Raw genomic sequence first — 13,999 nt, 5'->3', positions numbered from 1 at the left:
GGCATCCTGTGGTGTATGTTTAATAATCTTTTTATTGTTAAAATAAAACATTGATTTTGCTTTTTATGACCTCCTTTAATTGTTAAATTTGCAATATAAGCAGACAGTCCTGGAGTCCCTCAAAGGAAGGGATTCCATGTGACTCCTACACAGACCCCTAACCCTTTGTTCTCATAACGGTGTACAACGGGTTAAACTGCTGAGATCAGCGGAAGTGCAGCTATTGGCAGCCGCATTGCCACTTCTGACCATGTGGACAGAACTGTTGTGCCCATCACATTACAACATCGTAAGAGGTCATCAACAAGTTCAGTGGGGTCCAAGTCCTCCCATCAGTCGTGAGGGTTTTTTCTGCTCTCATTCTCAGTAAAGAGAGGGCAGCACATGTATTGTCCCTGTCCACGGTGTATGAAAGTTCCAAAAATCCTGGAGTGAGAACACTCACTATAATATAGCCCCAGAAAGTTGTTACCTCTATACAATACTACTATTGTCACTACTACTATTGTTACTATACTACTATTGTTACTACTACTACTACTACTATTGTTACTACTACTACTATTGTTACTACTACTACTATTGTTACTATACTACTATTGTTACTATACTACTATTGTTACTACTACTACTACTACTACTATTGTTACTATACTACTATTGTTACTACTACTACTACTATTGTTACTATACTACTATTGTTACTACTACTACTACTACTATTGTTACTACTACTATTGTTACTACTACTACTATTGTCACTACTACTATTGTTACTATACTACTATTGTTACTACTACTACTATTGTTACTACTACTATTGTTACTACTACTACTATTGTTACTACTACTACTACTATTATTACTACTACTATTGTTACTACTACTATTGTTACTACTACTACTATTGTTACTACTACTACTACTACTAGTGTTACTACTACTACTACTATTGTTACTACTACTATTGTTACTACTACTATTGTTACTACTACAACTACTACTACTTTAAGGCACTATGTAATCATGCGAAGCGTGGTGCACAACAGCCCATATTAGAATGTGAAATATGCAAACTGGTCTTTTGCCGGTGAATTACCCCATGAGTCAATTACACAACCCAAAAAAAAGACATTGAGATGGAAAAACATTTATTCACACATACTACTACACCACAATATGTGTACAACAGCCCATATACTACTACACCACAATATGTGTACAACAGCCCATATACTACTACACCACAATGTGTACAACAGCCCATATACTACTACACCACAATATGTGTACAACAGCCCAGATACTACTACACCACAATATGTGTACAACAGCCCATATACTACTACGACCACAATATGTGTACAACAGCCCATATACTACTACACCACAATATGTGTACAACAGCCCAGATACTACTACACCACAATATGTGTACAACAGCCCATATACTACTACGACCACAATATGTGTACAACAGCCCAGATACTACTACACCACAATATGTGTACAACAGCCCATATACTACTACGACCACAATATGTGTACAACAGCCCAGATACTACTACACCACAATATGTGTACAACAGCCCAGATACTACTACACCACAATATGTGTACAACAGCCCAGATACTACTACTCAACCATATGTGTACAACAGCCCATATACTACTACACCACAATATGTGTACAACAGCCAATATACTACTACACCACAATATGTGTACAACATCCCAGATACTACTACACCACAATATGTGTACAACAGCCCAGATACTACTACACCACAATATGTGTACAACAGCCCATATACTACTACACCACAATATGTGTACAACAGCCCATATACTACTACACCACAATATGTGTACAACAGCCCATATACTACTACTCAACCATATGTGTACAACAGCCCAGATACTACTACACCACAATATGTGTACAACAGCCCAGATACTGTTACACCACCAAGATACTATAACACCATTATATGTGAACAACCACCTAGATACTACTACACCATTATATAACATGGTGTAGTAGTATCTGGGTTCTACACATGTATACGATCTAGATACTTCTGCACCTCGATATGTGCACAACAGCTCAAATACTACTACACCATGATGTGTTACAAAGGCTCAGAAACAACAACTACTACTACACCATGAGATATGTACAACAACCCTGATACAACTATAGCCCGATGTGTACAACAGTCAGGATACTGCTACACCCTGGGATTACACAACATACATATCCTGAAACCATGAAAACAACCCATATAAAATTGAGACATGACAAAGATCTTGGTGGTATCTAGCCAAGGCCTTTAATAAAAGGTATAACATAACCAATTTGATTTGCTATAAAGATAACTACATAAACTTGGTTTTGTCATAAGCTGAAGCCAACCAGTCCCCAAATGTCCACTCATTATTATGGACAACTAACCCCCTTTTTAATAAATAGCCGTGACATCACAATGTTGAAATTAGGGAGGGAGGTAGGCCGGGCAGCTCTTAACACCGCGCCAAGGTCTGAGCAAGACCGTAGTGCACAGTATATTTTAACCCCTTCCAGCCAAAGTAGTTTTTCAGATTTTCCCTTTTGTTTTCTCCTCCCCACCTTCCAAAAGCCGTTACTTTTTTATTTTTCCGTCAATATAGCCGTATTAGGCCCCATGCACACGACCGTAAAAAAAACTCCACAATTACGGACCCATCCGGTTCTACTAGCCGTGGACACCTTTCCGTATAGCTATGGAAGGGTGTCTGTACCGTAGAACCGTGCCAGGAAATATGGAGCATGTCCTACTTTTCGTTTTTTGCGGGCCATGCTCCCATACTTTGTAACCATTAAGTGGTTGTGAGAGCGACAAACTTTCTCACTTCTGTGATTTTTATACAGATACTCAAGTCCTGTGCAACTACTAACCTACCATGACTGGTGTAAACCTAGCCAGGTCCTATTGAGATAATGCCATACCATGACAGGTATAAAGCTAGCCAAGTCATGTAGAGACACAACCATACCACGACAGGTATACACCTAGCCAAGTAGTGTAGAGATAGAACCATACCACGACAGGTATACACCTAGCCAAGTAGTGTAGAGACACAACCATACCACGACAGGTATACACCTAGCCAAGTAGTGTAGAGACACAACCATACCACGACAGGTATACACCTAGCCAAGTAGTGTAGAGACACAACCATACCACGACAGGTATACACCTAGCCAAGTAGTGTAGAGACACAACCATACCACGACAGGTATACACCTAGCCAAGTAGTGTAGAGATAGAACCATACCACGACAGGTATACACCTAGCCAAGTAGTGTAGAGACACAACCATACCACGACAGGTATACACCTAGCCAAGTAGTGTAGAGACACAACCATACCACGACAGGTATACACCTAGCCAAGTAGTGTAGAGACACAACCATACCACGACAGCTATACAGCTAGCTAAGTAGTGTAGAGACACAACCATAACAAGACAGGTATACACCTAGCCAAGTAGTGTAGAGACACAACCATACCACGACAGCTATACAGCTAGCTAAGTAGTGTAGAGACACAACCATAACAAGACAGGTATACTGCTAGCTAAGCGTCCTTTTACTCCGGCCAATATCGGCCGTTAAAAAGAGCGCCGATCAACGAGAGCCATGATCAGTAATGTATGGCGATGATGCATTTCCATCACAACAGCGGCACATCTCTTTGTTTACTTGGGGAAATGTGCTGCTGGCAATGAGAATATTTAGTGCTGCATAAACGCTACAATCAGCCGATGAATGAGCGTTTGCTTATTCATCAGCTGATCATTGCCCTGTTTACGCAGGGCAGTGATTGGGAACGAGCGTTCATATGAACGCTCGTTTGCCCGAACATTGGCCTGTGTAAAAGGGCCTTAAGTCCTATAGCGGTGCAACCATACCATGACAGGTATACACAACTAGCATAAAGATATGACCATATTATGACAGGTATACAGCTAGCTAAGGGTCGTTTTACATCGGCCAATATCGGCCGTAAAAATTAGCGCCGATCAACGAGACAGCTCATTGATCAGCGCTCATTTGCTCTGTTCAGAAGGCGATGATCAGTAATGTATGTGGATGAGCGATCGTAGTAACGATCGTTTGTACCCATATATATCCATTATGTCGGCAGCACATCTCACTGCCCAATCATTGGCCCGCGCAAAAGGGCCTTAAGTCCTATAGGAGGTACAACCATACCATGACAGGTATACAGCTAACCAAATCCTATAGAAACACAACCATACCATGATAGGTATACACACCTAGTGTAAAGACACAACCATACCATGATAGGTATACACACCTAGTGTAAAGATACAACCATACCAGGACAGGCATACAGCTAGTCTAGTGCTGTAGAGATACAATTATACCATGACAGGTATACACCTAGCCATGTTCGGTACAGATAAACAGATATATACTCGAAAAGTCCAGTAAAACTACTAATGTGCTATAACAGGTCTACGCTTACCCAAGTCCTGTAGAAATACAAAAATTTAGATCACTACATTTTGCCTGCGGCTACATAGACGAAGGAACATGAATACTCTATATGGAAGCATTATTTATTTGCTCTATGTATTATTTATGCACTGCAGGGCGGTATTATCTGAGCACTGTATGGCGGTATTATAGCACTGTAGGGCGGTATTATCTGAGCACTGTATGGCGGTATTATAGCACTGTAGGGCAGTATTATCTGAGCACTGTATGGCGGTATTATAGCACTGTAGGGCGGTATTATCTGAGCACTGTATGGCGGTATTATAGCACTGTAGGGCGGTATTATCTGAGCACTGTATGGCGGTATTATAGCACTGTAGGGCAGTATTATCTGAGCACTGTATGGCGGTATTATAGCACTGTAGGGCGGTATTATCTGAGCACTGTAGGGCGGTATTATCTGAGCACTGTAGGGCGGTATTATCTGAGCACTGTAGGGCGGTATTATCTGAGCACTGTATGGCGGTATTATCTGAGCACTGTAGGGCGGTATTATCTGAGCACTGTAGGGCGGTATTATCTGAGCACTGTAGGGCGGTATTATCTGAGCACTGTAGGGCGGTATTATCTGAGCACTGTAGGGCGGTATTATCTGAGCACTGTAGGGCGGTATTATCTGAGCACTGTATGGCGGTATTATCTGAGCACTGTATGGCGGTATTATCTGAGCACTGTAGGGCAGTATTATCTGAGAACTGTATGGCACTTGTTTCATCTTTACCTGGAGGTATAATGTGAGTACAGTATGGCAATTATGGATCCACAGTATGTTGGTACCAGGCTTTGCATGTTGGTATTTGGATAGTGCTGTACTGTGCCACTAGCCATTCTCCTTCTATTAAAGCATCACCGTGTAAGCAGTTCTCCCAGGTTGACATTTGTACAGACTGTACATTATCCTGGGTCAGTACGGGTTAATCCTGTACTCTGGAGCGTCACTCATGACTCAGTATCTGGCGCTGACTAGTAATCATTAACCAGCCCAAAGCTTATCTCAGGCCTCCAGGTAGATTAATGTAGGCCGAACGAACATTATGTTTTTCTGGAGAAACGCATCCATTATAACAATCTGCGCATCCCTGCAAATTAGCTTTCATTTTTTAATGTCTTCTTCCGAGAAGACTACTCATATTACACAACCAAAATCCTTGTGTGTTTTGTTGTAGTAAGGTCCTGTTCACACTGAGTTTTTTTACTAGTTTTTTGGCGCGGAAACCGCTCCGCAAAACTCGTCAAAAACCGCCCAAAAATGGCTCCCATTGATTTCAATGGGAGTTGGACGAGTTTTTTTACCGCGAGTAAAAAAAACGCGTCGCGGTATAAAGAAGCGACATGACCCATCTTGAGGCGGTTTCCGCCTACAAAACCCCATTTCAATCAGTCAGAAATGGTAAAAAAAAAAACACCTCGACGAGTGTTTTGACGATTTTTTGTCAAACCACTGTGCAAAAAACGTCGAGCAGTTTTTGCAGGAGGAATTTTCCTCCTGCAAAAAACTCAGTGTGAACACAGCCTTAATGTTCGGACCCCAGAAAAAGCTTACATTCTATTTCCCCATTAAAATAAACACTGGTCCTTGAGTTGTCTTCTTCTGTTCATTCACATCTGCGTCAGGATTCCGTTCAGGAGTTCCGTCTGACTTTTCCGTCAGGGGAACCAATAAATGGAATCCAAATTGAAACAAACGGAAACCATAGGTTTCCATTTCCATTGATTTCAATGGTGACGAATCTGGTGCAAATGTTTTCCGTTTGTCACCGTTAAGTAAGGGTTCCGTTGTTTTGACTAAATCAATACCGTAGTCGACGGCGCTATTCATTCCATCAACACAACGGAACCCTTGCATAACGGTGACAAACGGAAACCATTTGCACCGGATCTGTCATCATTGAAATCAATAGTGATAAAAACGGAAACCTACAGTTTCCGTTTGGATTCCGTACATGGGTTCCCCTGACGAAAAGGTCCGATGGAACCCATGGAGTCCCGACGCAAATGTGAACGAAGCCTTAGTTGTTCAGGATTTTTTATACCTCTTTATGAGAAAGCTGAGTGACAATCACTGGCAGCTACTAAACTTCCCAACTTATCCAAAGTCGGATGCAGTGATATTGGAGATGCATTCCAGCATTACTTGGTATGCTTGCCATTCAGGACACTTGGAAAGCTGGAATTTTATTTTGGAAATACTGTCTGTCACCCAGCTCTCTCAGAAACAGATATAATTAAGGGGGTGGTCTCAGGATAGACATTGGTGGCATATCACTAGGATATGCCACCATTGTCCAATCAGCGGGGGTCTGACTGATGTGATCCCTATTGATCACTAGAACAAAGTGGCGGTGGTGCTAGGAAAGTGTCGTGCCACCTCATCTCGTGTTTGCTCGGTTTTTCCTTGAGCCACATGGTCAGCTATTGACTATAAGGGTATGTTCACACGCTAGACTAAAAACGGCTGTAAAATACGGCGCTGGTTTCAAGGGAAAACAGCCTCTGATTTTCAGCCGTTTTTAAAGCATGAAGCGTATTTTGATACGTTTTTTACGGCCGATTTTGGAGCTGTTTTTCTATTGAGACAAAGAAAAACGGCTCCAAAAATGGCTCAAGATGTGACATGCACTTCTTTTTAAAGGGCGTTTTTTTACGCGCCGTTTTTCCAAATGGCCACGTAAATGAACGCCCCGTTGGATAGAAACTCCGCTTTTCTCGTTGAAATCAATGAGCAGACGTCCAGAGGTGTTCAGCTGCAGTTTTTTTCAGCCATTTATCGGGGCATTTACAGCCCAAAAAAATAGCTGAAAATAAGCCGTGTGAACATACCCTAATGGATTCAACATGCAGCCTTCAAAAGAAAGCCAAGCAAAGCCGACAGGAGAGGGCCATGAAAATGAACACCAATCAACGCGAGCAGATTGGTGATGTATGGGGACGAGCGATCGTTAATCCCCATACATTTCCATCATGTTGGCAGATGTGCTGCCGACTAGCGACCATTTTATTGGCCGCAGAAATTAGCAGATCACCCAATAAACCAGTGTTTGCTCGTTGACCGGCTGATCGTTGCCCTGTTTACACTTAATCGGGAATTGCCCTATCATTGGCAAAATGATGTAAAGGGTCCTTAAGTGGCACATTAAATTCCTAGCACCAATGTTTGTTCTAGCCATCAGCAGGGTCACAGTGGTCGGTGCCCCACCAATCGGATATTAGTGGCATATCCTAACAATATGCCTCTAAAATATATCCTGAAATAATCCTTTTAAGAAATGGCTGAACGAAAAAATGGGGCAATTTAAAAAACTAATGTGAATAAAAATGTGGAAGTTGCCCGTAGCAACCAATCAGATTACAACTCATTTTTCTGAATCAGATTGGAAGATGACAGCAGAGGCCTGATTGGTTGCTATGGAGAACTCCTCCACTTTTTCCTCGCACTACGCTCTGTTAGGGCGCAGACACACACGGCAGATTTTGTTGCAGAAATTTCCGCGACTAAAAATCAGTTCTATACTGAATGGAACTTGCAGAGATCCATGCGATTGCTGCAGAAACAACCCGTCCAGATGAATGGAACTGGTTTTTAGTCGCAGAAAAATCTGCCACGTGACTGACCCCTTAGCGAGATTAGCAATTACAGGTTTCAATGTTTCCCGCTAATTATAATAAAACCCACAAGACCTTTCCCTTTTACTGTGGAGCCCTTAAAGGGATCCTGTCATCAACATCTTACCTGTCAAACTCGCCTGACCCCTCAATGGCCGCAGCTGTCCAGAGTTCGTTCCTGTTCTCTTCTTTCCTGAAGCCCTCCTCTGTCAGTAAATATAGTCGTTTAAACTTTTCCCGCCTTTTATGGTAATTATTTTTCCCTCTGGGATGCAGCTTCTTAACCACGCCCACTGCCACCACCTGTCCGGCCCTGACTGGCTAAGGAGCTATCAATCAAAAAGAAGGAGGTGGAGTCCACTCTGAGACGCTGGAGGAATGAAAATCTGACTCTTTTCAGATGAAGATTTGACTCTTTTCTGCTCATTTGCATACGGCGTGGGACAACTGAAAAACGGAATAGTAAAGGTACAGAGCTTACTTAGAACATATTTATAGCTTAGATGACAATGATTTTTCACCCACTTTCACCAGGTATTGCTGGGTTTATAGCTAAAATGCTGGTGACAGGATCCCTTTAAGGGCATGTTCTCATGTAGTGTAGACACTGCGAAATTTCCAACCGGAGTTTCTGTGCGGAAATTTCGCACAGATATTATAGTAGAAGCAAACTGGATGAGATCTCTGTAAATCTCAATCGCCACGTTGCGTATAGAACCCGCAGAAAAAGTTGGAATTTGACATTCTAAGCGGAATTTAATTCCGCAGCATGTCAATTGTTGTTGTTGCGAAAACGCAGCAAAATTTCTGCACAGAAAAAACATCCGCAATGTTTACGGCTAAGGCTGGATTCACACTGCAGGGAGCCGGGCTCCTAGCATCATAGTTATGTACGACGCTAGGAGTCCCTGCCTCTCCGTGGAACTACTGTCCCGTACTGAAAACATGATTACTGTACGGGACAGTAGTTCCACGGAGAGGCAGGGACTCCTAGCGTCGTACATAACTATGATGCCAGGAGCCCGGCTCCCTGCACGGTGTTCGGTTCGGGACTTGCGGCCGAAATACGTTCCGTCCTTTACGGACCGAACATGCTCGTATGAATCCAGCCTAAAAGTGACAATTTAACACATTCCGTATCACCTTGTAGATCATCCCTCTAAATAGAGATCCAGTCTGAGGGGTCACTGCAGCTACCTAAGATCCCGAAAATCCGGTTCCACCACATGAGAAATTTAAGTGCATGTTTCAATGTTTTGGTGGTGTGTATCCGTTTAAATAGCTATTCCCCCCCCCCCCCCCAAACCTCTAATCAGTCAATTGCACAAACACAGAAATTGCAAACATCAAATATCGTTAAAGAAAATTTCCACTTAAAAAAAAATATACACAAAAAGTAACCCAATTTCTTACACAGAGGACAGGAGGCCACACCTGCCAATTTCAACGAGATCCGCCGACTATCTAATATGTATGGGGGTGCCCCGACTCTCCCAAGATGGCAAGTGTCGGGGGAAATAGCATGTTGGATTTCAACATGTCCGATCCTTTGTTTGCACAGGAGATAAGCAGCCGCAGGAGGAGACTGGCACCCGCTCATACCCCCTTACCCAATGTAGACGCATGCTCGGCTGAGCGGAACCCGCACGTGTATGGGGGGAATCGGGGAACATGGCGGTCAGCCAAACAAGCTTTTGAGCAACAGTTTATTAGGCACCTGTAGCCATATCTGTCTCTGGGGAGGTTGGGTGACAAGCTACAGACTGCTCAATAACAAATCTGGCCGATCATACAATGATTCCTCTATGAAAGTTGTAATGGCGTCCTTATTTGTTGTCACCCAGCTTTCCCAGACGCAGATATAACTAAGAACATCTATTGTATAATAACTAGAGGTGTCATAATTAGGTGTCCTCTAAATTATTGAACAATGTCTCCATTCCTTAGCTCTGTTGTTGGAAAAGCCGGGTGACAAACATTACAGCTTCTATAGACTGTCGAATGACATCGCCCTAATCATACAATGAACCATTCCTTAGAAAAGCTGGGTGACCATATCCATGAAAGCTGTAATGATAGTCATGTTGGTTGTCACACAGCTTTCCCAGAGTCGGATATAACTAAGAACATATATTTCATTGTGACATAACTAATAGTATCATAATTTCTAGAAAGGTTTTACATTTTTGAATATATATTTGCACCTTACAACTTAGCTCAGTTTTTTGATTGTGATCCTGTGATAAAGGAATTATATATATATATATATATATATATATTCGTTTTAGCCATTGGTGGGGTGCTAAGACCGCCACCAATCAAAACTTCTGACATGTCACTATGACATGCCTGAAGTTTGTTGAACGTTCCGTTACCCTTTAAGCTCTGTTCACACCTGCGTCGGAGGCTCCATTATTATCATTAGGAGCCTCCGTTGCAGATCCGGTCCAAAATACTGGGGGGAAAAAATAAAAAATAAACGCAGAATGTGCTACATTTTTCGGTAAGGTAACATACACCATGGCAGACACCCAACGAAACACATTAAAGTCAATGGGTTCCATCATGCATCGTGGGTGACCATCATAAGACGCATCCAATACTTACGGTTTTTCATTGTTCTGTTCATAAGGGAGCAGAACAACCGAAAACACTAATGCAGATGTGAACCTGTTGATTTCAGCCAGTTGTAAAAGACCAGAAATGATAACCAGGGCAGGTTGAGACTTATAGTTCCACAAAAGACAGACCGCTGCCTGAATATAAGAAGTCTATATGTCTGCAAAACAAGGATTCTAGCATCAAGACTTCAGGATTCTAAAAACATGGCTGCTTTCTTCCAAAAAAAGTGCCACACCTAAACCTAGGTTGTGCGTGGTATTACATTCACTTTAATAGAGCAGAGCAGCAATACCAGACACAACCCATGCACAGGTGTGGCGCTGTTCCTAGAAGTAGCCATGTTTTTATAATCCCGTACAACCCTTTTAATGCAAAACTACACATTGGCATAAGGCAGGACTCTTCTAGGTAAACCTTGGACAAACATCACCCTCGGAAGGTTCTGTTAACCCTTGATACGGTATATTTGGTAGGGATTATGAAAGGTCTCAGTCAGTCTGTGGCTGAATACTAGAACACAAAGGGTCTGGAGAAGAGAATAGGCACTACGTGTATGTGACAAACATTTCTCGACAATACAACGAGCAGACATAGCCATCATACATTGAATGTTTTTGAGACACAAAGAGGAGACGGTTAGAATAGGAGGTCCTCATATATATATATTTACAGTAGTCATGCGGACTCTGATACGCGACACCTCAGCCAGTAAGCTTTGCTCTACTTTATAATGACACTGACCAAATGGCCCTATGCCCCAGTGGACATTGCGTTTACAGAAGATGAACAAACAACCTCTATGATCTGTCTGATCATCGCTACCCTGCGTGACACAGCAAAAAAACTATGAGGCCCACCCTCCCCTCATCGAAGGCTGAATGCTCTTCAGAAGCCAATATGAAGTCTTCAACATAGAATTATAATATATATTTTTTTGGGGGGTTTCAATATTATTTTGTATTTTTGGATACATATCTACGTGTGGTCACTCACCTTGGTTCTGCCATTGATGATATAGCTGCCGAGTTTCCCGCTGCAGTGCATGATGACCTCATCTATCCTGGACATGAGGGTCTCTATGTTCTCACAGCCAGGCTCCTTTCCTTCAACCCAGGCTATCTGATCTCCCCGAATATTTTTGGAGGGTATGGTTCTCTGGCTAACAAGTTGTCCATCTCTAAACTTTCCACTGTGGTTTAGTAACTCCACCTCATCCAGGACACGGGAACCCAAAGATTCACCTAAAAAATTGTCTTTGACACAAATACCATAGTACATCATACAAGGGACGATGTAGTCAAAGGCCATTTTTTGGGCAGATATTACCATACTGTTGTCCATTGCAGACATGGTGCTATGATGAGCCTCTCTTCTGCAGGTATGGTCTTGCTGAGCCTGGGCATCGGGATGTACCTCAGATTTCCATCTCTTGCCCTCCATAGGAGAGAATACAGAAGGTCCACTGTCTGATGCCATAACCCCATTCTCCGCTAAACCATTACCAGTCCATTTTCTTTTAATAGGCAATCCATCTCTTCGACAATTGATGGTCACCAACCCATCTTGGCAAGAGCTTCCACCTGCAACTTCTCTGGAAAAGGAACCAGCCATTTCCCGGTTGACTATTGCCCCAGTCCTTAGCATTGGCATCTCCACATTACCTAATCCACGTGGCCTAACGGGCGCAACAGAGCAGGTCAAAAGGAGGGGGTCTTGTTCTGCTTCAGCGGACAAATCATCTGCATTGGAATCCTCTTGCCGTGGCTGATAATGGCACCTGTTACCTGCGTTCAATAAGTTGACAGTAGAGTGGGCATCTGGCGGGGGGTGGGATGCGGTTACCGGGAGTTGTGGAAATCCTTGTACCCCCATCCTGACACCTTGTAGAGCAGATAGCACTCTGGACTGACCCGGTTCCTGGTTTGATGGCTTTGCTTCACTCTTTATGGACTTTCCCAGCTGATGCACTCTATCCATGTCAGTGTCAGCATGTCCCTTGCACGTAGCACACGTCCTAGCTCCATCATCATTCAGCTCCTACTGCAGGTCACAGCACCAGTCAGCAGAGGTAGGGCACTCATTCTACAGTAGAGCTTCGCCCGCTGACTCTCCCCTTTGCACTCTTCTGACAGCAGCGCAGGCTGGATGCAATCGACACACAACTTTGTCCTAAAGAAGAGAGAAGAGTTATGAGTAAGCAACGACTCCCCCACCCTCACCATAGACTGCAGCATCAGCCGCAACCTCTGCCAAGTTACATGATGTTCTATAGCAGACATAGCCTTCAACATACACTTCATCCAAAAAACTGAAGATAACAGCAAACTAAAACTACACTAGACATAAAACAAGATACTTACCCAGACAGGACCCCAGATCCCCCTCAATGCACCCAGCTCAGACCCTGCAGCGCAGGCTGGTGTCTGAGCTGGAGGAGACCACCAGACAGGGAGGAAGGTTTCCAAGTAGGCAGATCTTGGATGCTCTGATACCCCCAGAACAAGACAGAGCAGTGATGCAGATTATGGAGGTCTGCCCCCTGTTCCTGCCCCCTCTCCCCAGGCTGCTGCATAGGCTGCAATGTCAATAGTTAATCTCAATGCAGGGCTGTACAATGCTGCAGGGCTTTCCAGAATAATCCCCTGTTCTGGTTATGTGCATGTTCAGAGGAGCAGACATTCCCTGCTGGAGAAGCCAGGCAGACAGGTATCTGCTGCTTATCTAACACTAGTCAGCTGCCCCCTCCTTCTGGACCAAGTCTCCCCCTCCATAAGGCTTTGTGTCATATACACGTGCACCACGATCATGTGACGTGGGACAGCTGCAGCGTCTCATAGTGGCCGCTAGAGGGAGAAGCGCAGTAGTACATTTCTTCTACATCTCTTCTACTATTATTATTATTATTATTATTATAGTTATTACTAGTGTTGTTGTTGTTTTTATTATTATTATATGTAGTATTATTATTATTATTATTGTTACTATTTTAATTATTATTAGTGTTGTTTTTTTATTATTATTATTATTATTATTATAATTATTATTAGTGTTGTTGTTTTGTTTTTTTTATTATTATTATTAGTATTATTATTAGTATTATTATTGTTGTTGTTGTAGATGTTGTACTATTAATTTCTTAATACTGCATGTAGTTTTGGACTTAACGACCAGAATTTTAAACTTTTTGATTTTATTTTGCATCTTTTT

At 42.7% G+C, this 13,999-nt stretch overlaps 1 protein-coding gene across 1 annotated transcript in view; it reads right to left on the bottom strand.

The window, feature by feature from the left end:
* The window catches only part of EGLN2 (egl-9 family hypoxia inducible factor 2), a 31,026-nt gene extending 17,450 nt beyond the window's left edge, over window positions 1-13,576 (bottom strand). Inside the window, exons 1-2 of the mRNA XM_075836117.1 lie at window positions 13,153-13,576; window positions 11,786-12,961 (exon numbers count right to left, since the gene is read on the bottom strand). Of these exons, the coding sequence (XP_075692232.1) occupies window positions 11,786-12,769 (984 nt within the window). The 5' untranslated portion in view covers window positions 12,770-12,961; window positions 13,153-13,576. The remainder of the gene's footprint in view (window positions 1-11,785; window positions 12,962-13,152) is intronic.
* Window positions 13,577-13,999: the final 423 nt, after the last annotated feature.

This window comes from Rhinoderma darwinii, chromosome 8, assembly GCF_050947455.1.
Source record: "Rhinoderma darwinii isolate aRhiDar2 chromosome 8, aRhiDar2.hap1, whole genome shotgun sequence".
NCBI lineage: Eukaryota > Metazoa > Chordata > Amphibia > Anura > Rhinodermatidae > Rhinoderma > Rhinoderma darwinii.
The sequence above is the reverse complement of the archived record's forward strand: the minus strand, read 5'-3'. Positions and strand labels throughout refer to the sequence as shown.